Genomic DNA, 27358 nt, shown 5'->3' on the forward strand with positions numbered 1-27358 from the left:
GAATACTGGAGTGGATTGCCATTTCCTACTTCAGGGGACCTGCCCAACCCAGGTATCAAACCAGTGACATTTTCGTCTTCTGCGTTGTCAGGTGGGTACTTTACCCCTAGCCATTACCACTGTTATGTAATCTCATTTTCATAGTCCTCATTCCCCTCGAGGCTCAAGCCCTGGGCTCTCTCTCTGGGGCTAGGGCTTGAGGATGGGGCACGTTTGCTACTACTGAGCCCAGCACCCAACAGCCCTGTGATTTTAATTGACCTTGCCAGTTTCAATTTGCTCATTTTAAAAATGGGATTACCAGTGAAGCCTCCCCTGTCAGTTTCGCTCAGGGCTATGTATGGGGAGGGAGGAGAGCTGTCTGCAGGGAGGGTTCGAATCCACAGGAGAATTCTGGACCGGGCGGAGAACCTGGAGTTATGATCACATTATTTTTGTGTGTGGTTAATCCCAGCAGGGCAGTGCCGCTTGACTCAGGAGCCTGGCAGCTCGAAGCTGCCCCGCAGATTTCGGGGGGAAGGAAAGAGGAACCGAGAGGCGAGGCGGGTGGACAGCATCGGGTCGGGTCGCAAAACGCCTAGGCTCGCGGCGGCCTCAGTTTCCCTATCAGCGCTGGAGGGCTGGGGCGGAGCTGCCTGCATGGGTCCGGGGGCGGGGCGGGGCGCCGGGGCGGGGCGGGGCGCCGGGGCGGGGCAACCTGGGGTGATGCCGGCGCCCCGCCCCGCGCGCGACTCCCGGGACTCTTAACGCGCCCGCGAGCGGCCTCAGGCCTCGGCCGCTGCTTGCAGCTCCGCAGCCGTGCGTCTTAGCTTTCCCGCCTGCGTCCTCTGCCTCTCCACCCGCCCGTTCGCCTGGCCGCGCCATGGAGGCCTACCATAAGCCTGATCAGCAGAAGCTGCAGGCCCTGAAGGACACGGCCAACCGCCTGCGTATCAGCTCCATCCAAGCCACCACGGCGGCCGGATCGGGGTGAGTTGGGACGCTGGGCGGCGGCGCCGGGGTGCGGGCACGTCGGCTCCTTGTGGCGCTGCTCAGTGCCACCACGGAGGAGGCGCCGGGGCTGGGGCTGGGGGGCGCGGTCTCATGGTGGAGTGCGCGCCCCGAGGTTCTGACCGGAGGATCCTTCCGCCGCGCCGGCCCTCAGCCCGGCTTCCGTCCCCTGGGGCCCGGCTCTCTGCGCGCCTTGGGCCGGCTCGGCCCCTCCTTCCCCTCCGCTCTAAGGCGCAAGAGACGCGGCTGGGCACTGCGGAAACCTCTCGGCCGCGGTGCGCAGAGAGCCACCATTAGCGCGAGAGCCAGGCCCTGCGCTTGGGTTTCGGCACATGCGGCCCCTGGGCCCTTTACTCCCTGGTAATTGATAACCTTCCACCCACACGTGAGGAAACCGAGGCTCCGAGTTTGTCAGTTGGCCGGTATCGGGCGCAGAGAGAGCTGGAATTTGAACCGGCTCTGCCCGAGCGAGACGAGAGCGCCTGTTTTAAGCCCTCATCTTGCTGGGAAGCCTGGGGCCCTGGCCTTGTCCCTACCTCAAACTACCCGTCCCTGTCGCCACCTCACATTCCTGTTAAGAATCCAATTCCTGCCACTTTGGGTTTGGAGCAAGAGTGCTGCGACTCCAGGGGAGTAAGGGTGAGGAGGGAGGTGGCCATGTGGATGCAGAGCCGTTGCACACCTTGTAAACTGAAGGTCTAAGATCTCCTCTGGGGCGGGGACAGGAGGAGGGGATGGGGTGGAGGAAGGGAGGTTTGAAAGGCTAAGAGAACCAAGAACCAAGTCTCGGGGCCTTGCGGTGAACATGCAGGGCCAGCCTCCACATGCACTTTCCCCAAGACAGGCCCATCCCCCAACGCTCTTTCCCGCCAGCCCTTGTGGCTCGGAGGCGGAGAAAGGTTGCTGTCCATCTCAGGGAGCCTTCTCTGAAGGTGGCCAGTTGCAGGGACAGTAATGATAATCGGTCACTGTGCAGCTGGAGGCGTCCGCTGGGGTACTTAAGAAAGTCAGCCAGTGAGTCACTTCAGAGCCTGTTTCCTCCTCCGTAAAATGGGAACAGTAGTAGCTCCTACACAACTCGGTAGTTTCCAGGATTCCAGCCATTTAGGCCTTGGGACCAGGCTGCCCAGACAGCATTTCATGATTGGTTCATGAAATAATTTTGAAGTCTCGGTGGGGGATGGTTTCCAGGGACCTTCCCAGATTAAGTCTGTAGAACAAAGACAAGATTCTACCTTCTGACTAATTTCATACAGTATATATATATATATATATATATATTTAATTGAAGGATAATTGCTTTACAAAATTTTGTTCTCTGTCAAACCTCAACATGAATCAGCCATCAGTTCAGTTGCTCGGTTGTGTCCGACTCTCTGTGACCCCATTACCATAGCACACCAGGCCTCCCTGTCCATCACCAACTCCCAGCGTCCACCCAAACCCATCTCCATTGAGTCGGTGATGCCATCCAACCATCTCATCCTCTGTCATCCCCTTCTCCTCCCGCCCTCAGTCCTTCCCAGCATCAGGGTCTTTTCAAATGAGTCAGCTCTTCGCATCAGGTGGCCAAAGTATTGGAGTTTCAGCTTTAACATCAGTCCTTCCAATGAACACCCAGGACTGATCTCCTTTAGGATGGACTGGTTGGATCTCCTTGCAGTCCAAGGGACTCTCAAGAGTCTTCTCCAACACCACAGTTCAAAAGCATCAATTCTTTGGCGCTCAGGTTTCTTTATAATCCAGCTCTCACATCCATACATGACCAGTGGAAAAACCATAGCCTTGACTAGACGGACCTTTGTTGACAAAGCAATGTCTTTGCTTTTTAATATGCTATCTAGGTTGGTCATAACTTTCCTTCCAAGGAGTAAGCGTCTTAATTTCATGGCTGCAATCACCATCTGCAGTGCTTTTGGAGCCCAAAAAAATAAAGTCAGCCACTGTTTCCACTGTTTCCCCATCTATTTGCATTGAAGTGATGGGACCGGATGCCATAGGTATACATATATCCCTTCCCGTTTGAACCTCCCTCCCATCTGCCTTCCCATCCCACCTCTCTAGGTTGATACAGAGCCCCTGTTTGAGTTTCCTGAGCTATACAGCAAATTCCCGTTGTCTATCTATTTTACATGTGGTAATGTGAGTTTCCATGTTACTCTTTCGATACATCTCACCCTCTCCTAGGATATGTTTTTAATGAGTAAATCCTAAGCTCCAGTGAGGGGCTCATATTACCAGGAAGACTTCTTGGACAGGTGGGAAGCACCAGGCCAGAGAATGGAGAGAAACTGGAAAGGGGGGGACCAGGCTCAGTGATGGGCATCTCAGGCAGTTTGAAGCCACTTGGAGAAAAATGAAACAAATATTTACAACTTGAGATGGGGGGCTCCCAAAGGGAGAGGGTGTCTAGTGGGACTCCTGCCTGGGTCTTTGTTAGATAGTTAAACTCAGATTTCTACAAGGAAAAGATACTGGATTTGGCAGCTGAGTTACAGGCAGGTTTATATTGTAATGCCTGAAGGAGGAACTCACCTAACTCAAAGTGTCCATTTACAAAAAAAAACCCTGAAAGATACAGTGATTCCTGTGAGTTGTGAACAAGCCTAAAGAATTCTAAAATACTTAGAGAAACATGCCTCAAGACCAAAAAAAAAAAAAAAGAAATACTTAGAAAACTGAATTTTCAGAAGGAAGTAACATTACTATGTAACCTCTGTCAAAAGAGATTTTGAAAGGCATGTGCCAAGAGTTCTGTGTGCAAAAAAATAAAAAAAAACCCTAATAAAGGAAGCCTTGAACAGGCCTCCAAGATGTTTGTTTTGAGGCAGTTCCTCATGACAGTGGATGAGCTCTGCAAAGTGAAGGCGCAGCTTTGAGGCCTTAGCGCTGTGCAATCATGGTCAAGGTGACCATCCTGCCAGGCTATCTCCTTCCTGGGGGAGTTTACATCCCCAGTGATGCAAACAGCACTTTGACCAAAAGTCTTTGCATGGTCATTGCACATGCTGGATTGATAGTGGGTCAGTGAGGACCATGGGGTCCTGATATCTTGGTAGCTTTCCCCTTTCTCTGCCATCACTGGGCAAGTGACAGTGAACCTCCCCAGGCTTGGGAAGTGAGGACACTGGCCTCTGTGTCGTGGAGCTGAGGGACAGCCTGCACAGAGGCCTCATTGTGCAGCAGCCAAGGCCGCTCCAGGTCACCTCGCCCTCCCTCCGCGTGCCACAGGAGCTGTGGCAGCCATGGCAAGGGTCCAACTCACCCAGTCTTTAAAAGACGATACTCAGGGACTTCCCTGGTGGTCTAGTGGATAAGACAGGTCCCAACGCATGGAAACTGGGTTTGATCCCTTGTCAGGGAACTAGATCCCACATGCTGCAAAAAAGACCTGGTGCAGCTCCCTGCTTCCCCCCCCCGCCCCCCCAAAAAAAGATGACACTCAGTGGCCTTGTCAGAGGGGCCCTGACTGCTAAGGCTATTGGTGGAGATTTTGTAGTTCTCACCAACCACGCTAGACTCACAGTATCCAAACAGTGCTAAGTGTTATCTGAGGACTCCAACGGAGTCAGACCTGAATCTGGGGGCTCAGGCTGTGCTTAGAGGTCCCCAGGGCTCTGACCCACAGCGTTGGGATGGGTACTCAGGAACAGAAGGTCTGGCCAAGCCTGGCTGGTGGGCACAGAGAGACAAGAATCTCACCGTAGCTGTGTGCCAAGTGACTGTGCCTTTGTTGAAAAGACCGTGTTCCGTCTGAGGCCTCAGTTTCGCCATCTCTAAAGAAGTTCATAGCTAGGTGGTTTTCTTTTTTTTTTTTTCTTTAGCCATGGACTTTATTGTTTGAATATTCGCAATTATTATTCTATACACAAACGTTAATTTCTACAAAACTCTGTATTCCATATTGCTAGGTCACTTCACTCTTCATTTTATGTCACATTTCCATCAAGAACTATTTCCCCAAATCACAATCTGCCTGATTGTGTGTTGTTGTTGTTCAGTTGCTAAGTTGTGTACGACTCTGCGATGCCATAGACTAGCCCACCAGGCTCATCTGTCCATGAGATTCTCCAGGCAAGAATGCTGGAGTGGGTTGTAGGTGGTTTTCAAACTGGGTTTCTTGAGAGCAGGGCTGGGGGACCAGAATGAGTGAGCTGTGGGGTCCTGCCACCACCTCTTGTGAGTTTCTTGTCCTGGGGAGAGTCCCTGTGACCTTAAAGTGGCTGAGAGTGCATCCTTGCCACCCAGCTCTGGTGATTAGGAACTTGAAGTGCTCAGAGGACCCCTGTGGGCCCAGCCTATCTGGGCAGAGAACTGCTGCCCATGCCTTCTCCATTTGGTCTGTCTTCACCCCAGCTCGGCCCTGACTGAGGCAAGAACAAGCCTGCTGGGATTACCCCAGCAGCAAGCAGCGTGTCCCAACTCCCTGTGAGGACACCTGGCTGGCGTGCAGCGACTGTTCTCTGCCTCTGAGCTCAGCAGGGCTGCTGGGAAGTGCTTCCTGAAGTTGAGAACCCGGTGCACCTGGTTAGGGTCTCCTGGCTTCCTGTGAGCTGATGACACTGTGGCCCCTGGGCCACCTCTCTCTGACTCCTCCCTGGACTTGGCCTCTGTAGGTAGGTCTGTTGTCACTAGAGCCCAGTCCCACAACATCAGCAACTCCCTCATTGTGCACATGACCCAGCTGCCTGCCCTGGTTGCTGGGTCCTTCTGCCAACTCTTCTGCAGTACTTTTTCCCTGAACAGTGAGGTCAAGTCTACTTCATGAGGTGGGCTTGCAGGAGCTGGTAGCTCGCCCAGCATGTGAGTCTGGCTGACAGGAGCCTGTGCCGTTTGACCTTCTTGCTCAGAAGTCAGTTGCACCCATGGCCTGGCTGTAATCTCTAAGGACTGCACAACTGGGTAAGGGAGTGTGGCCTCTCAAGAACTTCCTCATCTGGGCCCTGAGCACCTTCTTCCTTTTAAACACCATGCTTTTACAGCTCTAGGGAGGTATAATTTTCATATCATGGCATTCTTAGTGTGGGGTTCAGTGGCTTCTAGTCAATTTAATGTATTGACAGTGAGTTATTAATGCAGTAAGTTTTATTGAACTTACCACTTCCCACTTTAGCTCTTCTGGATATTTCATATAAATGGAGTCAAGTCTGGCTTCTTTTCACTTAGCACAATGTTTGCAAGGTCATTATGTTGTAGCAGGTAGTGAAGGTACTTTGTTTTTATTCCTGGACAGTCAGGTGTTTGGATAAACTACATTTTATTTATCTATTCATTCTTCACTTACTCTTAGCATTTTGCTTTTCTCCTGGCTCTTCTGATGGTAGATTGCAACCTTGGGCAAGGCACTTCCTTTCTGTGGACCTCAATGGTCTTCTCAAATGAGGAGGTTAGATTTCATATCTGATATTTTTAGAGCTAGGATTTTACTGAGCAGTTGCAATTTTTGTGCACTGTGCCAGGCTCTTTACACACAAAAACTACCTCATTCAGATTCTGCTATATCTCCATTTTACATGGGGGAAACTGAGGCTCAGAGAGTTCGCACCCCTGGGGTCTTAAAAAAGCCTTGGCACATCATTTATTTGTGCACTGTTTGTGCCAGATGCTCTTCAGGCCCAAGGCCACGACAGTGAAAAGGCTCAATCTGAGGCGTGGAGGCAGTCTTCTCAGGCAAGAGCCACCCCTCATGATTCCTGGAATAGGAAGAACAAGGAGGGCTTCCGAGGTTTGCTTCTGCCTTGGCATCCTAGGATTCTCTCCTGAGTTTTTTTTTTTAACATATGCCTAAAAAAAGAGTATAACTGATGTACATATTATAAATAATGAACCTGGTAGTATCCCTTCCACCAGGCCTAAGAACAAGGATATTACAGGGCTTTAGAACCTACTGGGTGTCTTTCCCTCCTCATAGAAGGAGGGTTCCCCCAAGAAAGAGCTATACCCTGAGTTTTGCATTTTATTATTTTCTTTATAAGTTCATAAACTTTATGGTCTTCCCTGGTAGAGATCTGTCTGCAGTGAGCTTTGTTCACGTGTCATATTTGTGAGATTTTATTGAGATTGCTGCATAGTATTCCAGAAATATGTTGTCATGGAATATCTTCTCGATAGACATGAAGGTAGCTTTCAGATCTGATCATTGCATGTTTTGCTGTGAATCTGGTCTTAGAAGTAGAGATGCTGGGCCTTAGGGAATGTGCATTTATAGCTGTTGATTTGGTCTTTTTAATAGTTAAAAGATTACTTAGATTTTCTGTCTCTTCCTGAGTCAGTTTTGGTAAATCATTTTTTCCTAGACATTTTCCTGTTTCCAAATTTATTTGTATCAGGTTGTTTGGAGTATTTTATTATCTGTTCTTATGCCCATCCCTCCACTTCTAATAGCACCATTTCCTTTTTCTGGATCCTGCCTTTCATCTTTTTTTCTTTTCCGAAGAGCTAACTGTTGGCTTTGATTTTTAAAAATTGTACATTTGCTTCGTATTTCATAAATTTCTGTTTTTATCTTTCTACTCTCCTTGAGCTCAGTGCATTTTTTAACTTTTTAGGTTGGATCTTCACTGTTGGGTTTTCAACTCACATTTCTTACTTTTTCCTTCAGGAACTTAGTTTTTTATTCATAGCAGATTATTTTTCTTCCTGTTTTGAGGCATGAGAGAGGCTGTGGCCATGCTCACCTCCCTGGTCTGTTCATTTTTTGAGGTCTTGAGGTATGTGTAGGGCAGGGAGAAGGGCCATCATGGCAGCTGGCAGTATTCTCTCTTGATAATGGAGCGGAGCCCAGCCAGAGGGCTGAGGGATCTTCTCTGCACTTTTTCTGTAGGAAAACCTGTGAGCAGGCAGAAAGTGCTGAATGGAAGGGGGAAGAGAGAAGGGAACATCTGGAAAGTGTGTCTTCCCCTGGGGTGGGTGGAGGGCTTCGAGAGACTTCAGTTCAGTTCAGTTCATTTCGGTCGCTCAGTTGTGTCCAACTCTTTGCGACCTACTTAGGCCCAGCTCCCTCAACATCACCTTCATAGACTGAACTAATTAGGAATAAGTAGACAGGTTTTAGAGAAGGCAATGGCAACCCACTCCAGTATTCCTGCCTGGAGAATCCCAGGGACGGGAGAGTGGGTGGGCTGCTGTCTATGGGGTCGCACAGAGTTGGACACAACTGAAGCGACTTAGCAGCAGCAGCAGACAGGTTTTAGAACAACCTTGTAACTCCCATGCATCACAAAGAGTTGCTTAGCAGATAAAGTTCCCTGCAGCTGCCCACCCTGTCCCTGGCCTTCCCATCTCTAGTCAGGACATAGATGTGTCCTGAGCAGCATGGGAGGTAGGCCCCCCCCCCCCCAACCACAGTTGTCCCCCCAGGGCAGGCTGGAGTTGCTGGGGAAACACAGGTCTTGGGGCCCCAGAGTCTGTACACTGGAGCTCCTCTAGTAAGTTGAGCTTAAAAGTAATGTCTCCCATGAGTTCGGCAGAGCCCCATCTCAGCCCGCAGCTTGCTTCCCTCCTGCCTGCCCTGTGGTCAGCAGCGGGCCTCAGTCCCAGCCTGCTGATGAGTGGGGGCGCTGTTGAAGAACAGAGTGTGGCATCTGGTCTTCCAGCAGATGGTGGTGGCTGATGGTGACCTGGGCACTTTGAGTTCACTGTCTTAGTTCCTTGACCATGGATGTCCCCACATAGCATCCCATCTACAGGTGAGGAAGCTGAGCCGCAGGGAGCTGAAGCACAAGCTGAAGCCACACAGCCGCAGTGGCCCATATCCCCACCGTGGGACACATCTCGGGAATTCCCTGAAAGCTCTGGGGTCGGGGGTGGGCAGACGCCTGGACCCCAAGCACCCCTTAACTCTGTATGTTTTTATTTGGAAGATATGAATGTAGGGCCAGCAGTGTGTCCATCATGCAGGCTTTCTTCTTTGCGATCCCACTTAACGTGCCAGGCTCCTCTGTCCACGGAATTCTCCAGGCAAGAGTGCTGGAGTGGGTTGCCATTTCCTTCTCCAGGGGATCTTCCCGACCCAGGGACTGAACCCAGGTCTGCTGCATTGCAGGCAGATTCTTTACCAACTGAGCTACTAGGGAAGCCTGGTTGAAATCAAGTACTTTTCAGTTCTGGTTTGTCTTCATGGATGACCTCCCTCCTTCCACATCAGCTTTGCCCAGGCGGACATGCCTTTGCCATGCCCAGAAGGTGCTTTTGCCAGGCCTTTATCCCTGGAGCCCCTTCCTGGAAACCACTGATGGGCAGGAGGGGCTGAGCCCCATCCCGTGCCTGCCTTCCATCTCTTGGAGCAGTTTGGCCTGCTGTCCACCCACATCCTTCCCCCACTGTTCTCCTCACAGGATCTTGACTTTTGAAACAGGGTTCCTCAGGAACGAGGCTGCCCTCGGAGGGCGGGGAAGGCAGGAGGTCAGCATGGCCGGTGTTGACTGGGGTGTCCGTCCGTACCCCCTTGCCCCGCTGAATTCTGTGCTAGGGACAAGGGAAGCTGGGTTCCTGCCAGGCGGGGAAGAGGTTTCTCGTTCACATTTCCTCACCTCCCTCTTTCAGGTCTAGTGTCTTTCCCCATGACCCAGGAGTTCGTAGACATGGTTAAGTATAAGACAGCTGTGTGCTGGGGATGTGGCTACTAAACCAGCATGGGCAGTTCCGGGTTTCTCTACTAATGTGTCTGCTCTGGGAGTGACTCACCCCTAACCCGTGCGGGGAGCCGGCTGCAGGGAGGAGGGAGGCCCACGTGAACTCCAAACGGTGCATGTGCCCTTGGGTTTGGCAGTGGGCATGTTACAGTGTGGAGGGGGCGGCTGGGAGACACGTGCCCTGAGACTGACGTTGTAATCAGACTGTGGACCAGAGGGCTTCAGGAATTATAGCATGTCCTGCCAGGAACCCTGGAGGCTGGTGTTAGAATCAACCAAGTGGGTCCTGAGAAACCTGAACAAGTCTCATCTCTAAGATGTACTATCTCTAGCTAAGTCCTCTGCCGGGTCGCCATTCAAGTAAGTATGTGGTGAATAGAACAAGAGCCTAATAAAGGCAGCCCCCTTGACCCCACAAGGAAGGACAGGCTCTTGGCTACTATCAGCCCCACCCCAGCTCTTGTCTCAGGCAGAAGGAATTATTATTTTTACTTTTTTAGGATTGTATCCTTTGTAGAAGATAAGAGATTGCTTTTGCCTTTTCAGTTCTGTACGAAAGCATGGTTTCTGGTGCTATACCAGCCCTCAGAATGCCCATTAAGAGGCTAGGCTGCCGAGTAGCCCAGTGATGCTCTTGGAGAGCCTAAAGCCCTGGTTGCCAGACTACCCACCCTATGGGTGGAGTCTACTGGAAGTCTCACCCCTGACCGTGGCTATGCAGGGCCCTGGATCCATAAGGGCCATGGAGGCCAAGTTGCCCTGATAGGTGGGCAGAGTCCTGGCAGTCCCACTGGGATTTAGCTCAATGGTCCTAGAGGGGCTACCACAGTCTCCTGGGTCCCTCCTCCTCCATGTCTCTGAGGGTGCAACCCCCATGCAGCCCTCCCAGGGCCCAGATCACGTGGCTCCTTGACACCTGCACCCCCAGTGCTCAAGCGTGGTGAGCACTGAGGCCAGGGGTCTGGGCCGTGACCCACGTGTGCATGTCTCTCCTGGGCCACAGCCACCCCACGTCATGCTGCAGCGCTGCTGAGATCATGGCTGTCCTCTTCTTCCACACCATGCGGTACAAGGCCCTGGATCCCCGGAACCCTCACAACGACCGCTTTGTTCTCTCCAAGGTAGGAAGCCAGCCCCCAACCCTTCACCTGGGTCTGGGTGGGCCCTGCAACGGCAAGAAGGAAACCTGCCTTCCTGATGTAAGCCCAGCCTTTCGCCACCTTTCCTCACCCCAGGCTCCTCCACTTGCCCCACCTGACCCGGCCCCCTCTGGCTCTGTCCTGACCCTGCTGGTAAAGTTTAACTAAGAAATAAATGACTGAATTAGTAGGAGAGAATGGAAATGATCTTGGGAGTTCCACTCGTGTTTGGTGTTGACTGGCAGGACTGGAGTCCAGGTCTGGGGTACAGCTTGGTGGCTTTTTGCACGCATCTCTGCTGGGCCAATATCCAGGCCATGCTCACCCCCTCAGGAGTGGGGGTACCCTGCAACAGAGTTTGGGATGGGGAGCCACAGCCGCAAGCCATGCCACGAACCCCCCAAATCCACCAGTACCCAGCCCTGGCTCCGTGGCCTCTGGTCACTCGAGGCAGGCATGAGAGCTTAGAAGTCTGTCCAAGTCGGCTCACATGCCAGAACCCAAGGATTAGGGTGACCGGCTGCCTGCTGGGGTTTTGGCCTCCGCAGCCTCACAGCTGTGTTCCCCTGCACCTGTTCTGGGCTCCGCTCGGCCTTGACTGTGGGAACCTCGGGGTAGAGGATGAAGGGAGGGGAAGTGGCCTTCACTTGCTTCCTTCTCTGAAAGGGATATCCTGGCCGGCAGGCTCGGCCAGGCCCCGGCGGGAACAGCTCCTCATCTGACCTCTCCCCATGGACTGTCCCCTGCAGGGCCACGCGGCGCCCATCCTGTATGCCGTCTGGGCTGAAGCTGGCTTCCTGCCGGAGTCAGAGCTGCTGAATCTGAGGAAGATCAGCTCCGACTTGGACGGGCACCCTGTCCCGGTAAGTGCACCTCACCAGGAGCCCTGCAGGCCTCTGCCTCCATTTCCTGTTTCTCAAGGCTGTGGAAAGGGGGCAGGGCACCCACTGAGGAACTGAGGATGTTAGAGGGCAGAGGAAGAAGTGGGTGCTTAGGGAACACTGCTTACCCCAAGCTTGTGCTGAAGTCTGAGGCCTTTAAAGCCCCAACCTAGGGTGCTCTGAGCTGACTGCCAGGAGGGCCTTTCCCCAGCACCAAATACCAGCTTCCCTTCCCTGCTGGGCCTCCTTGGCCATGTAGACACAGCTTGGGAGATGAGGTTCACTAAGGGGGTGGCAGCAGGATACTGGTAATATCCAAGGAAGGGGCCCAGTGTGTTCCTTAGAGGTTACCGTGAAAACTGTCACATCCCATCAGGGCCAGCCACTAGGCTAAATATTCAGTTTTGTCTTGAGTTCTCACACCCACTTCACAAGCTGGGCTCTTCTACAGGTGAGGGAACAGATTCAGTCCATGGCCTGAGGTCACACAGCTCCCTGTGGACTGAGCTGGTATTTGAACCACACCCACAATTACTGCTGCAGGGAGAGTGGGAAGTCACACCCCCAGGGTCTGGGTGGGGCATGGCTGCAAGGCTTTCGTGGCCAGGATCCTGGGAGGCACTTCAAGGAGACATTGCCTGTGGTAACTGAAGCCCTCTGTCATGACAGAAACAAGCTTTCACCGATGTGGCCACTGGCTCCCTGGGCCAGGGCCTTGGAGCCGCTTGTGGGATGGCCTACACAGGCAAATACTTCGACAAAGCCAGGTAATGCTCCCACTCCCCCACCCCACCCACAGTGGTTTGGTGGGTGGTCCTGGGGGCCCAGTTTTACTCTCTGCCCCCAAGCACCTCCTTGCCTGACGGAGACTGAGTAGAAACTGTGTAATTAACTGTGCATGCATGGTGTGAGGCTGGTACCAGGGCTGGCCCCCTTTTAAGATGAAGAAATCGGCTCAGAGGAAGGAAGGGATGTGCCCAGAGTCCCTGGAGAGTGGCCAGCAGGGCCCGCTTTGCGTCCAAGGCTGCATGCTCTTTGGCCAGAATGCTCTGACTCATCAGTTTCCTTGTTGCCCTCTTGAGCCCAGCTCCTGGACCCCAGAAGTCTTAGGAGGCCCCATCCCACAATGCCTGACTGGGTGCCACAAACCTAGGCCTGAGCCACTCGGCCTTACCTCAGGAAAGCAGTAGACGGTGTGTTCTGGGGAATTCTGGGCCTCCCTGAGCCCCACCTGTCAGCCAAGGAAGCAATGAATGCTGGAGAGGTTGGTCTGTAGGGAGTGAGCAGCCTGGTCAGAGCTTTGCTGCTCCAGCACCCATGCAGTTTGGGGGAGATGCCCCTTGAGGCAGGTTTCAGCCACAAGGCTGTCCACCGTGGCCTGCAGACGAGTCTCTGCTGTGGAGGGCAGGAGTGTTGGCTACAGGCCGTCAAGGTGGTTTCTGCACCTTTACCCTTTGGGGCTCTGTACTCTACTCAGAGCTTTCTAGAGTTTCACCTTGATAAGCCCCATGGGCTGGGTGGTGACATGCACACAGCTGTCCCTCCACACAGATAAGGAAACAGGTAAGATGTTTTCCTTGTGGTGGAGGCAGGATTTTGAACCCAGGGTGTGCATCCAGAGTCCGTATTCAGGGTCCCCAAGGCTGCTCTGAGGTGCCCGAGGGAAGCACAGGAGGGTCAGGGGGCCCTGCAAGTGGGAAGCTTCCCAGAGGAGAGGCCGAGGGAGCTGGCCTGCAGGTGGCGGGTGGCTGCAGGCAGCCTGACTGGAGGCTGTGCCTCAGTGAGTACCTACTTTTTCAGGGGAAGCTGCTGAGACAGTTTTCTCCGGGAGATAGACTGGGGCTCTGAGGCTTTCCAGACTCAGGCTGGTGTCAGTTGACTACTGCACAGCCTCCCCAGCTGGGCTCCAAGGCCAGGCTCAGCTACACCCAGACGTGATCCACCGTGAAGTGAAGAAAGTCACAAAGAATGGGATGTGTGTTTAAGAGTATTTTATTTGGTACAGAACCAGAGTTGTGAGTTAATTATTCTCTACAGTTGGTTGAAATAATTCCTCATGAAGGGTCATTTCCTGACCCTTAACATAATGGGAGAAGCCAGTGTAGGGAGAAGGGGTTTAGTGTGGTTCTCGGCAGCCAGGGTTGGCTAAGGCTGAGGGGTCGAGGGAATGATCAGGCTGTGCCAGCTGCCAGAGTTCCTGATAGAGCAGATCCAGCCTCCAGTCCGGTCTGTCCAGCCAGCAGCCGGGGAGCACACATCCAGCTGGCTCTTTTCCATCTCTCCCTCTCTCTCTTTTTTTGGCTGTATTCTGCAGCTTGTGGGATCTTAGTTCCCTGACCAGGCATCAAACCTGGAGCCCCGGGCAGTGAGACGGTGGAGTCCTGACTACTGGCTCATCGGGGAATTTCCCCATTTCTCTTTTAAATAATTTTTTGGGGGGATTGGACTTCCCTGGTGGCTCAGACAGTAAAGTGTCTGTCTACAATGCAGGAGACCCAGGTTCGATCCCTGGGTTGGGGAGATCCCCTGGAGAAAGAAATGGCAATCCACTCCAGTACTATTGCCTAGAAAATCCCATGGATAGAGGAGCCTGGTAGGCTACAGTCCATGGGGTCGCAAAGAGTCTGACACAACTGAGCGACTTCACTTCAAAATACCTACTAATCTGAAACACAGGAATGCATTAAAAAGAAATGAACATTTTCCCTATTCTTAACCGCCCCCCCCCTCCCCCCCGCCATTTCAACCTTCTTAACAACAATGCATTCTATTTCCTCCATGTTATTGTGAGAAGGAACTTACAGATTTATCATCCTAGTATTTATATACTTTCACCTAATGCTTTTTGGGAAAATCTGAACATTTCCTCACGCGTCGCACACTGTCAAGAGCTAGTTTTAATGCCCATTCTTTTTCATGGGGATGCTCTCACGCGTTTAGACAGTCATTTGTTGTTGGACATTTGAGGTGGTTTCCCAACTCCTGCAACAAATATTGGCCCTCTCATTAGTTTCTTCATGGTTGTTCAGGAGTATGGGTATTTGCAACTTCCGCCCCAAATCTAACAGCTCCAGACAATACACAGCCTCAGGGTTAGCCCCAGCTTCTGCAGAGCGCCCTTTTCTTCTTTCCAGCCCAGTGTCTCCCCAGGCTGCCCTCCTGACCTGAATCTGAGGTTGTGCTGTGACTCCACTCTTAGCCCCAGTTCAACTTCCTTGGAAGTGGGTGTGGAGTTGGGAGGGTAGCTGTTCGGCTTCCCTGGAATCCCTTTCTGGAGAAGTCAAGTTCCCTACCGGCCTCTCTGCTCAGCCACGTCAGACTGGTCATTTTGGGGAGCGGCTGTGCAGGACCCCCTGCACCTGGTGGAGGAACCAGTGGCCCGGCCCACTGGAGGCCGCAGAAGGGAAGATACAGGCCTGACACGGCATGGAGAGGATGAAGGAACTCTCTGTGACCTGGAGGCCTGCAGTGGTGCTGAGTCATGCTGACAGCACCATGGCTGGCCCCGCCTCTTCTCCAGCTCCTCCTGCCTTGGCCCTCCCTGCAACAGGGAGGCATGGTGGCCCGACCCGCTCAGCAGCAGGCAGGCTGTGTCCTCTCCGACCCATCCAGGCAGCAGCCTCATTTCCTGGTTTCACACAGTTGACACTGAGCAGGCGAGTGGGGGTCTCCACATCCTGGCGCTCCTTCTGCTACATGCAGTCCTAGTCAGCAAGGACTGGGCAGTCAGGCCCAGGTTTGAATCCCCACTCAGCTGCCCAGCTGATCTTTAGACAAGTCCCTCAGCCTTTGAGCCTGTTTCCTTATCTATGTGTATTTTTGGGAATAACAACTGCACTTACCTTCTTGTGGGGCTTACCTTCACAAGGGGCTTCCCTTGTGGCTCAGCTGGGAAAGAATGCACCTGCAAAGCGGGAGACCTGGGTTGGGGAGATCCCCTGGAGAAGGGAAAGGCTACACACTCTAGTGTTCTGGCCTGGAGAATTCCATGGATTGTATACTCCATGGGGTGGCAAAGACTCAGACACAATTGAGCAACTTTCACTTTACCTTCTTGAGAGGGTTACTTAGTGCTAAGCACAGTTAGGGGGTGGGAGGTGGGGTCAAGGTCTCTGAATTGCTCTCCCTGCCTTCAGCCTCACTCTCAGCTCCACCCTCCCCAGGGAAAGTTCTGTTTCTGGGTAATTTATCCCAACTTCATTGCCCTTTATACTGTGTCATACTGCCTTTGGAAGATCATGGCTTCCTGGGTTGAGGGCAGGAGATGGCCCCTGGAGAGGCAGAAAGCTAAGCCCAGCTCTAGTCTTGGGCAAAAACCAGCCCCAGAACCTTGGGAGAAGCCCATCCTAGGAGGCAGCTGCCCCCAACAGCGATCTTGGCCTTTAAGCGCCTTGCGAGTGCTCATCTTCTCCTGAAGCCTGCCTCTGGAGTGCTGTCTGGTGTGCCTCACAGGTGGCCTCTCCAGCCCACCTCCTCTGAGCAGAAAGGCCTCCTGTCCCTCTGGCCTGCCCAGTGAGTCCCAGGGCTCCCCCAACGTCCTGGTTCAAGTTGGGGTAGAGAGAAGCGGATGCAGCCCTGGGGTGGGTGGCTCCCACTCAGCGTGAGTAGTTAGCCCCCATGAACCTCACCGTTTTCTTCATGCCCTAACAACTTCTGATTGGATCTTATTGGCCAGACTGCTGTCTGGAGCTCTTTTCTTGGCAGCCAGTACTACTTTCTGGAGCTCCTGACAGTTTCCATCGCAGCCCTTTCCCCACTGGGTGTGGACTTGGGTTTGGCACAGCTGTGGCATGTCCCAGAGGGAGAGGCCAGGGGCACAGGGACGGCCTCTAACCCGCCCCCCCCCCCGTCCACAGCTACCGGGTCTATTGCATGCTGGGAGACGGGGAGCTGTCAGAGGGCTCCGTGTGGGAGGCCATGGCCTTCGCCAGCATCTACAAGCTGGACAACCTTGTCGCCATTCTTGACATCAACCGCCTGGGCCAGAGTGACCCTGCCCCGCTGCAGCACCAGATGGATGTCTACCAGAAGCGCTGCGAGGCCTTCGGGTACGTACGGGGCAATGACCTGAGGACCCTCGTAGCAAAGGAGACCTCTATGCCAGAAGCTTTGCACGTGCAGGGGCTGAGCCGGAGGTTAAGCCGCATTTTTATGCAGCCTCACTTCAGGGTTTGACTCACGTGGCACTTGGGCTTAAAGGGGCCGCCTTGGCCAGTGCCACGGGTTTGTGGGCTGAGATGCAGCTCTGAGTTCCTGTATTTGCACATTGGTGTGATGGCTCTCAGAGCTTCCACGTGATGTGATCTCATACATCCTCACTTTGTTCTTGGGTGAGGAGGCAGGAGGCACACAGTGTAGACCAGGCTCCCTCAGCACATCAGTCCACTGGTGACCTATGGCCAGCCAGCCTGGGGAGGAGGAGTGGGCCCCATCTCCTAGGGAAATGGGAGATAGGATTTCCAGATCTCTCCCCTGGGCCTCGGATGGTTGTGAGTTCAGAGTCACCTGTTACAAAGCAAGGAGGTCTGTCTGGGTGGGTGGCACCCAGAGGGGCCCCCACCTTGATGTCCTGCCCCTGCCCCAGGTACAAGCTGTGCTGCAGTTGGGCTCTGAGGGCCCTGGGCCTCCAAGGCCACCCTTCAGAGATGAACTGATGGCCAGGGAAGGTGGGGGTGGAGTTGCAGTACCTGGTCACATAGATAAAGGGGTGTCACCTCTTTTGTGACCTTATAGAGGGAGAAAAGGAAGAGAGGAAAGATTTCTCTGGATGAAGGAAGAAACAGAGCCACAAAATGCCTCAGGGACAGACCTTCCCAAAACCACATGGACCTGGGGACTTAGAGAATAACCCTGGCAATGTCCTTGGGTCTGTGTCCATAACCTTGTGACTATGAAACCAGATTCCTTAAGTCCTGGCTCCATCACTTAACTTGCTTTTGTGACCTTGGGCAGGTTGCTCCACCTTCAGTATCTCAGTTTACTTGTCTATAAAATGGGGACAACAACAGGCTTAAGTGGGTTGATAGGTGCTTGGCTCTGTGCTTTACAGAGTGGGTGCTCAGTAAGTGTGAGCTGCCACTTCTATTACTATTAATCCACCAAAAAGAATTCCAGAAAGGATTGGCTGAAAGAGAAAGTTTCTTTCTGGATGTTTGACAACATAGCTTGTTTTATACAAGTTTCTAACACTGCGTCCAGCAGCCATGGAGAGGTCAGCTTAAATAAAAATTCATCAAAAATCTAGTAGCAGATTCCAAACGCAGCGCATTGTCCCAAGAGTAGCTTTCAGTAGGAAATGAGCAGCTCAGGAATGAAAGACAATAAGTACACTGGGCTTTGCATTACTTAGGCGAGAGGAGGAAGGTCTGTCCAAAGGCAAACAAGAGGAAGTAAAACAATGTGCAAAGAGAAAATTAAACCCAAATTGGAAACAGGCAGGTTTGAGCCATCCCAGCTCCTCCAGGTCCTTTCATGCAGTGGAAGGAGGGCAGGCCTTTCCCTGGACCCTTGTCAGGGCCCTTGCCCCTCATACCCTCTCTCTGTTCCCAGTTGGAACGCTGTCATCGTAGATGGGCACAGCGTGGAGGAACTGTGCAAGGCCTTCGGGCAGGTGAAGAACCAGCCAACAGCCATCATTGCCAAGACCTTCAAGGGCCGAGGCATCACAGGTCTGTACATGAGCCTTCCACCTCCTGCCCTACCCATGACTGTCCCTACAGCTGACTTTAGAGCTGGAGGTTTCGGGGGGTACCACTGAAGAGCCTGCCCCTTGCTTGCTCGGTGGAGTATACCCAGTCTGGGGAAGGAGGTGCAGGAGACTCGGTGGGCAGGGTGGCTGAGCTGAGATTTAGGACCCTGGTTGGGTGGCCTATGGGGGTCATATATAGGCGGGAGGACTTTGAGAGGCCTCTGGGTAAGGAGAAAGGACACTCCCTGGCTGGCATTCGCAGAGCGACCTTGGCAGCTCCAGCTGTCTGCCCTGAGCCGAAGGGCTGAGGCAGGGAGCCCCAGGAGAGCTTGGGGAGACCTAGATTCTCCCCTCAGAGGTGAGCAGGGTACCCCTCATGCAATGGAAAAGGGATTCCAGAGGCTTGTGCAGGTGGGTTGCCCAGGAGGGTCTGGAAGATAGTTCCTGAGCCAGGCCTGAGAGCTCTGCAGGTCCCTCCCTAGCACCCAACCATGGGTTCCAAACCCTTGTTTAGGGCTAGGATGGCCGTTGCCATTGTAAAGAAGGGACGATGGGGGCTAGAAGTGAGCAGGAACTTGACTACAGAGTCTGGCATTAAGAGAGCTAAGTGCAGACCCTGGGCTGGCTTCACTGTGCATTGTGTCCAGCTGGCCCCCTGCCCACCAGGGGTCACATCTCTCTCTGCCTGTGTGGACTTGTGGCAGTTGAGGACGTTTCACTGGAATCTGGGAGAGGTGTACAGCCCTCTGAGCCTCTGGGAGAGGCCTCTTGGATACTGTTGCAGCCTCAGTGCTGCTGACACTCACCCTTCAGGTGTTACCACTACAGCTCCTGGGGGTGGCCTGGGTCCTTGGCTCTCCCTGGGCTGTGGTGACATCTGAGGTGACTCAGAGGAGAGGGGTACTAAGCCTCACTGGCCCTCCCACACAGCAAGGCACCTTGGCAGGGGATGACTTTTGGCAGTGCTGACCCTGCCCTGATCCTCAGCTTCCCTCCCAACTTCTTCAACAAGAGTGTGATTTTTGCAGCAGACCCCACTCTCTGCAAGCTTGGGGTGGGGAGGTGACACAGAGAACGGGTTGGGCCAGAATGCCAGCAATATTCGTCCACCCATGCATGCCCCCTCCCACTGGGAGCTCCTGGAGGCCTGGGCCGCCACTCAGTAGGGGCCTGCAGTTGAGCGCTGGTCATCACAGTCTTCTCCTTACCCTCACATGGAGGCTGGGCCCTCCATGCTCTTCCTGGTCCCCTGGGAGCTGTCCCCTTACCTGTCTGTCCTCTGACGTTGTACCTGTAGGGATAGAAGATAAGGAGTCTTGGCATGGGAAGCCCCTCCCCAAAAATATGGCCGATCAGATCATCCAGGAAATCTACGGTCAGATCCAGAGCAAGAAGAAGATCCTGGCGACCCCCCCACAGGAGGACGCCCCCTCAGTGGACATCACCAACATCCGAATGCCCACCCCGCCCAGCTACAAAGTTGGGGACAAGGTACCCAGTTGAGCCTCCAATTTTCTGGACTGACTAGGCTGGGGTGCAACAGTACTCATTTCCAAAGAGTGGGGCCAGGAGAGAGAAAAGAGATTAGTTCAAGGTGAGGAGGAACCCTGAGATATTGCTCCTTGCAGTTCTTTCATGGGGACAGCCAGCTCTGGAGTTATTTACTTCTCTGTGCCTATATTTTGTCCCTTTTCTCCCTGGTGGAAGCTGTGGCCCAGGGGCTGAGCAGGGCTCCAGGCCTCATGCCTCCTAAGGTGCTCAGCCTACCCACTCTTTCCTCCCCACAGATAGCTACCCGCAAGGCCTATGGACAGGCCCTGGCCAAGCTGGGCCATGCTAGTGACCGCATCATCGCCCTGGATGGGGACACCAAGAACTCCACCTTCTCAGAACTCTTCAAAAAGGAGCACCCGGACCGTTTCATTGAGTGTTACATTGCTGAGCAGAACATGGTAGGCAGAGCTGGGGTCTGTGGGGTGTGGGGGCAGGGCTGAAGCCCTCCCACTCCCTTGAGCAGCTATATCGGCACGCTGGTCCTTGACCCAGCGTGGACCCATGACCTCAAGGGACTGGTGGGGGTGGGGTGATGTGACACCCAGGGGCTGGGGGAGTGGAAACAGGGGAGCTGAACAGGGGCTACTGCGCACCAGCCAGGCATTCTGGTGGGTGGGCTTTCTCTGGGGGTAAAGGGCTCTGCAGATGGAGGGCAGGCATAGCCAGGAGGCGGGTCGTTTTAGCAAAGGCGGCTGAACTCTTACACACAGGGCTCTGGCCCTTGCCACCCTGCGGGATACAGAGATGAGAGAGTTTGGTGGACCTCTACCATGTGCATGGTTGTATTCACAAGTCCATGTCAGGGAACTGTGGTTGTTAAATAAGGAACAATGTCTTGTCCAGTTTTTCAAAATATCCGCTCCTTTCTGCAGAGGAGCCCAGCAGGGCCTGCAGGCCCCTAGGAGCTGGGAACTTCCGCCCCCTGGTGGCCACGTGGCTCTATTGCACCCAACATTCTTCCTCTTAATACCTTAACTGGAAGTTGTCTCTGGCTTCTGGCCTTGGCAGCTGGAAGATCCAGACTAAACTGGTGGGGTGTGGAGAGGGTGGGGGCTGGGGGGGCCCCAGGTGTGCTGGGGAAGGAGGGCTCATGTCAGCTGGTGGATTTCATAACTGTGGAGCTGGTGCCGATTTGGAACCGATGCCTGCACTCAGTGCTTCTAGGCCAGGATTTGGGCCTGGAGCTTCCAGAGCTTAGGGGTGCAAGGGCTTGTCTTTGGAGAGGCCTTGGGGCAACAGGAAGATAGTGGAGGGGAACTTGCACGGGCCTGGGAGGGATGAACCATCCATGCCCCAGCTGACTAGCTTGCTCTGTGAAAGGCTTTGCTTGCTGCTAAGAAAGTATTCCCCAGGAGAGTGATTTTTTAAAGAGAACTTTTGAAATGGTTATATCAGTTCAAAGGAGTCTGGAAACAGATGGAATCCCTAGGTGCACCGGATCACTTGCATGAAAGGAGAATTAACAGTTACTAGGATGACAAAACACTCCCCTCACAGGAGGTGGCCCTGAGAAGTCCTGGGCTTCCTGGCCACCTCTCCCGCGGCGCTGACGCCATCTGCTCTGACCCCAGGTGAGCATCGCCGTGGGCTGTGCCACACGTGACAGGACGGTGCCCTTCTGCAGCACCTTCGCAGCCTTCTTTACACGGGCCTTCGACCAGATTCGCATGGCAGCCATCTCCGAGAGCAACATCAACCTCTGTGGCTCACACTGCGGTGTGTCCATCGGTGAGTGGAGCTGGGGTGCTTACACCTGTGACGTCCTCAGACTTCGGAGCAGGGTGTGGGGCCAGGAGTGCATTACATGCATGGGGTCTTACATTGACATATCCTTTCCCACACCCTAGGAGAAGACGGGCCCTCCCAGATGGCCCTGGAAGATCTGGCCATGTTTCGTTCTATCCCCATGTCAACTGTCTTTTACCCAAGTGATGGCGTGGCTACGGAGAAGGCAGTAGAATTAGCAGCCAATACAAAGGTGGGTCTCGTGACTTCTTTGTTCGGCTGCAGCTAGTCCTTCCCTAGAGAGACAGGAGGGGAGGCCAGCATGCCAGCCCAGAGCTGCTCATTTGCTGCCCCAGAATGGGTATCTCCTGACTTTGCACTGGTGGTGTAGCTTGGAGGAGCTAGACTAGGAAAAATGGAATACACACCACCCTTCCTGCTATGTGGCAGACACTGCTAATTGATCACTGTGCTCTTTGCCCATTTGAGCATCCCAGCAGCTCCTGGGATACTCCAGTCCAGCTCCCTGCCTCCATTCCGGCAGTGGAGGCTTATCTGCCCGTCCTGACCAAGAGCCACCTGCTGTTGACCAGGCAGCCCCCACGTGGTTCTCGTTCCTCTGTCTGAGGACAGGGACCGAGGCACAGCACTTGGGTAGGGGCAGCCCTTCCTGGAAGACAGTCTACCTGATAGAGACTCTTCTCTCTGGGACTTGGGGCTGGCTCTCATTCAAGAGGAGTATTTGGAGAGGCACACGCTGCAGAGGAAAGACTCCTGCCCTTGAGATTAGATGTCCTACATCCTGAAATCCTTCGTTATTCTGTTTCATTCCAGGGTATCTGCTTCATCCGGACCAGCCGCCCAGAAAATGCCATCATCTACAACAACAATGAAGATTTCCAAATCGGACAAGCCAAGGTCAGTTGCAGTTTATGTGCCAGAGAGACCCCGTAGAGTGAACCTGAGGTCGGGACCCACCCCAGGCCACCCGTTTCTGAGCCTCACTGGCCCCCATGTTGCCCCCAGGTAATCCTGAAGAACAAGGATGACCAGGTGACTGTGATTGGTGCTGGGGTGACCCTGCACGAGGCTTTGGCAGCTGCTGACCTGCTGAAGAGAGGTAAGGAATGTGGGACCTGCAGAGTCTTAGACGGGGCACTGACTGCAGACCAGGTCTTGGGGGTGAGGAAGAATCTCATCTAATTAAATGATGAGGATATTAATAAAAGCCAGACTTGGAGCCCTTATTGTGTGCCCAGCATGCTGACCAGATCAGAAGCCCTGGGGCCTGACCATAGGACTTGAATCTACTTAGCTGGCCTCTAAGTATGTTATTCAGTATCACTGTGCCTTACCTTCCCTCAGGGCAGACTCTTAGAATGTCCCTCTGGCTTCCTCTTTAGCTTGAAAAGCATCTTTGATGGAGTTTCCTGACAGTCCAAATGCCAACATCCTGCAGCCCAGGGCAGGAGGGGAGAGAAGGGGTGCTCATCTTCCTGGAGGCCAGTTGCTCCCAAATCAGGCCAGGCAGGCTCCCAGGTGGAGGGGTGGGTAGCTACGTGACAGGCTCCCTCCCAGGGCGCCCATCCAAGGCCCTAAAGGAGAGACCCACAGCACCCAGCTCCTTTGCCTAACCCCTCTTCTCCCCTCACAGAAAAGATCAACATTCGCGTGTTGGACCCTTTCACCATCAAGCCCCTGGATAAGAAGCTCATTCTTGACAGTGCCCGTGCCACCAAGGGCAGGATCCTCACTGTGGAGGACCACTACTGTGAAGGTGAGAGAGCTAGTGGCACACGGCTGGACATCCAGCCCCAGCAGGAGAGCTGCAGCCCAGGAAGCCCAGAGCAGCTGGCACCTGGGTTCTTACTAGACCTCAGGCTTGGGTTGTGGACAAGTGAACTCAATGGCTGGAACGGCTCCTTAGATCCCTGCCCGATCCAGGAAACCTGCAAGGGTTCCAGCCTTGCTAAAAGCGCACGGTGGTTATGTCCCTGAAGTTCTTGAAAGTTAAGGCTGTTGTGGAGAATCAAGCTGGGAAAGCGACACAAATATCAGACTTTTATGAGTGTGTGTGTTTGCTTAGTTGCTTCAGTTGTGTCCGACTCTGCGAACCCATGGACCATAGCCCACCAGACTCCTCTGTTGATGGGGTTCTCCAGGCAGGAATACTGGAGTGGGTTGCCATTTCCTCCTTCAGGGGATCTTCCCGTCCTGACCCAGGTATCGAACCTGGGTCTTCTGCATTGTAGGCAGATTCTTTACCACTGAGCCACCTGGAGAAGGGAATGGCAATCCACTCCAGTATTCTTGCCTGAAGAATTCAGTGGACAGCTGGAGCCTGGCCAGCTGCAGTCCCTGGGGTTGCAAAGAGTTGGACATGACTGAGTGACTCACACACATCTGGGAAGCTTCTATTAGTTCTTCACAAAGCCATCCTCTACAAGCCATTCCTTCCCTGGGGAAGAGACAGGCTTAGACCCTGAAGTCAGGTGCATACGTTCATTGGTTGATGCCCAGAAAATGGTGTTAAAAGTGATTCAGAGGCCACATTTGGGCTTATGGGGAAGAAAAAGTGCTGTGATTGGTGACGTCTGGTCTGGTTACAGGCGTGGGGCAGGGTGGAGTATATGCCCTTCCCACATCCTTAGGAAAGGGAATAAACTCAGACTGATTTGGGGCTGGGGGGCAATGAGAGGTGATGTGCCCACCACTCACCCTGAGGCTGCATTCCCTTACTCATCTCCTTTCCTTTGTCCAGGTGGCATAGGTGAGGCAGTGGCCTCTGCAGTTGTGGGAGAGCCTGGCGTCACTGTTACCCGCCTGGCGGTCAGCCAGGTGCCAAGAAGCGGGAAACCAGCGGAGCTGCTGAAGATGTTTGGCATTGACAGGGATGCCATCGCGCAGGCCGTGCGGGGCCTGGTGACCAGGGCCTAGGGTGGGCATGGGGTATGGTGTGGGAGTGACTTCTACACATTCCTGAGATCCTGGCAAAGGTGCTCAAAAGATGTACTGAGAGGAGTCATAAAATATATGTTTTGAGAAAAATGAATTGGCTCCTGAAACGTTTCTTCTTGGATATGAATGCAGCCGGTGCTGGTTCAGAGGAAGAAGGCTAAGGGGAAGGTTGGGAGCCTGGTGCACTTGGTTCTGGACCACGACCTGGGGAGGCCCCTCATCTGCCCCCGACCGTCAGCGCTGTTGCTGCCTCTAAGGCACCACCTTCCAGTCCAGAGGCAGAAACCCTCACCCTCGACTGGCTTTACAATCTAAGCTCCATCAACCCCAGAGAAGCAGAGGGATATAGGCCAGCTTATCCTGGGGAAGAAGGTGCTTCTCAGGTTGGCATCAGAACTGCAAGAGGCAGAAAAAAACAAAAAGCTCTCACCCAGCACCGCAGACCAGCTCTCCTCAGTTCCAAGTGTGCAGAACTCCCTTCAACTTGTGAAAATGCCTTTCCTGTGGGACCGGGGACTCTACTGTCCAGGAGCTTCTGCTCACACTTAGCTGTGCAGACCTGAGCTCCCAGGACCACCGCTGATTTCTCCCTTGCTCCCTGGGCTCAGCTGGGCTAGTCCTTGTTGCACTTAGTCATTCTGTCATGCCTGACTCTTCGCAACCTTTTTGGGCTGTAGCTCACTAGGCTACTCTGTCCATGGGGTTTTTCAGGCAAGAATACTGGAGTGGGTTGCCATTTCCTCCTCCAGGGGGTCTTCCCAACCCAGAGATTGAACCCTCATCTCCTTTGTTGCCTGCTTTGTAGGTGGATTCTTGATCTGCTGAGCCATCAGGGAAGTCCTTGCTTATAGCCAAATGTATAGAATCTTATTCTGACCTAGGACAAACTAATGCCAGGGAAAGAGGGCTGGGTACTCCCAGCCACTGGCGGAGTTCCCAGGAAATCCTTGAGTCTTCGGGGAGATGAGACATTCACAGGCATGTCCACTTGTCTGCCTAACACTCTGGACAATATGAATAAGTCACACCCACATTCAGCAAGCTGCTGCTCACAGGTACTCAGCCAGGTTTGGCTGGGCCAGGGGCTGTGTGCCTACCTCTGATACCAATTCCAGAGGGTGCCAGGAAGAGCAGGGGTGGAGAAGAGCCCTGGGCCAGGGCTTGTCTGCCTGCTGGTGCCAACTAGAGGTGACTAAACACTAGAAGCAGCAAAAGTCAGGGTGACTACCAGGGAGGCTGGCACCAGGCACCATAAGAAGCCCACACGGGTAAAGGGAGGAGGGGAACAGACAGCCCTCTCTTCCTGCCTGCCCAATGGGGTGGGGGAAGAAGATAGTTCTCAGCCAGAACTCTGGATCCTGATGTAACCATGATGCCCCTTTTATTGAATATAAACCATAAGAGTAAGGAAATCCTTGGCAGTCTGCAGAACAGCTTGGGGACAGGGAGCTAGAGGGGTGGGTGCCACCTGGTGGTCATCCCTGGTATCGTGATGCTTGGAATGGCTCCTCAAGGTAGGGCTGAAAATGGGAGTGGGGCAGGGGTTGTCCCAGGACTGGGGGGAGCAGCCAGTTAGGAAGGGTGAGGAGTGGGGAGTGAAGGTGTCATGGCCTAACACCTGCAAGCCAGCGCTTTATGTGTACATATCTATGTAGCACTTGCAAGAGATTATCCCCATCTTTCAGAAGACAACTGAGACTTGAATGAGACACCTGTTACCCCAGCACAGTAAAGGGTAGAGCTGGGATTAGAAGCTACGTCTCTCTGACTCCAGAAGCCCCGACATCTGCACCCTACTACCCCTCGGCCCCCCTAGAGAAGGGTCTTGGGTCCTCCTGCAGGACTATGACCATGGGGAATGTGGAGGGAGGAGCCTGAAGCTCAGATTCTGTCATCTGTCAGCAAAGCCACCTGTGGTCCTTGGGGCCTAAGGCCCATGCAGAGAAGTTTCCAGAAGCAAACGATGAGACTTTCCTGGTGATCCAGTGGTTAAGAATCAGCCTGCCAATGCAAGGGACACAGGTTCAATCCCTGGCCTGAGAAGATCCCACCTGCTTCAGACCCACTCAGCCCATGGGCCACAACTACCAAAGCCTGTGTGCCTAGAGTGCATGCTCCGCAACAGGGGAAGACACCATAGCTAGAGAAAGCCCTCTCAGCCAAGAAGACCCTCCACAGCCAAAATAAAATAAATATATATATATTTTTAAGCAGAAGGAGGGGAACAGAAATTCATCCACAGGTCACTGACCACCCCCTAACATACACCCAGGCCAAGGGTGGTGGAAACCCAGAGCCCCCATTCTTTACCCAGGTCTCACTGCAAAAAGAAAAAAAAAAAAGAGCAACATAGTTTCCAACACTGGCAATTGTTTGACCCCAGAAAAGGTCTTTCTGCCTCAGTCCTCAAAATACCAAGGGTCAGTTTATTAGTAAATAAGTCGTACACAGCCCATTTTTATGTTGCTTTCAGATCTTAACATGCAATTTTTTTCACATATTTTCACGGGAGTAGGAGGCAGCCAATCAGAGTTTTAACAAAAACGTCCTATCTGTATGCGGCACCTTAAATTCAAGACGTTTGCACCTCTGCTCCCCCATGCCCAAAAGACTGAGAAAACCACCACCCAGTTCAGAACTGGGTGAGTAGCTTTTTGTTGCTCTTGTTTCATACCATTGCTCACTTTCTCTTTTTATAAATTTAATTTAATTTATTTATTTGGTTGCACCAGGTCTTAACTGAGGCATGTGGGGTCTAGTTCCCTGATCAGGGATTGAACTCTGGCCCCC

The 27358-nt window shown here is 53.3% G+C and overlaps 1 protein-coding gene across 4 annotated transcripts; it reads left to right on the plus strand.

Annotated features, from left to right (window-relative positions):
• Positions 1-732: 732 nt before the first annotated feature.
• TKT (transketolase) lies at positions 733-24617 on the plus strand. 4 transcript variants are annotated; one of them, XM_068983202.1, is made up of 15 exons: positions 747-969; positions 10627-10744; positions 11512-11625; positions 12313-12410; positions 13534-13554; positions 16500-16691; positions 18193-18311; positions 19629-19822; positions 20119-20283; positions 21457-21613; positions 21733-21863; positions 22445-22528; positions 22637-22730; positions 23265-23387; positions 24372-24617. In XM_068983202.1, exons 1-15 carry the CDS (start codon positions 863-865, stop codon positions 24545-24547), a joined length of 1893 nt encoding a protein of 630 aa, XP_068839303.1. In that variant the 5' UTR covers positions 747-862; the 3' UTR covers positions 24548-24617. The 4 variants fall into 4 exon arrangements, with proteins under 4 accessions (XP_068839306.1, XP_068839303.1, XP_068839305.1 ...); XM_068983205.1 differs by lacking the exon at positions 13534-13554 and having other exon boundaries at positions 733-969; XM_068983204.1 differs by lacking the exons at positions 11512-11625; positions 13534-13554 and adding an exon at positions 4644-4646 and having other exon boundaries at positions 10648-10744.
• Positions 24618-27358: the final 2741 nt, after the last annotated feature.

This window comes from Capricornis sumatraensis, chromosome 10, assembly GCF_032405125.1.
Source record: "Capricornis sumatraensis isolate serow.1 chromosome 10, serow.2, whole genome shotgun sequence".
Taxonomy (NCBI): domain Eukaryota; kingdom Metazoa; phylum Chordata; class Mammalia; order Artiodactyla; family Bovidae; genus Capricornis; species Capricornis sumatraensis.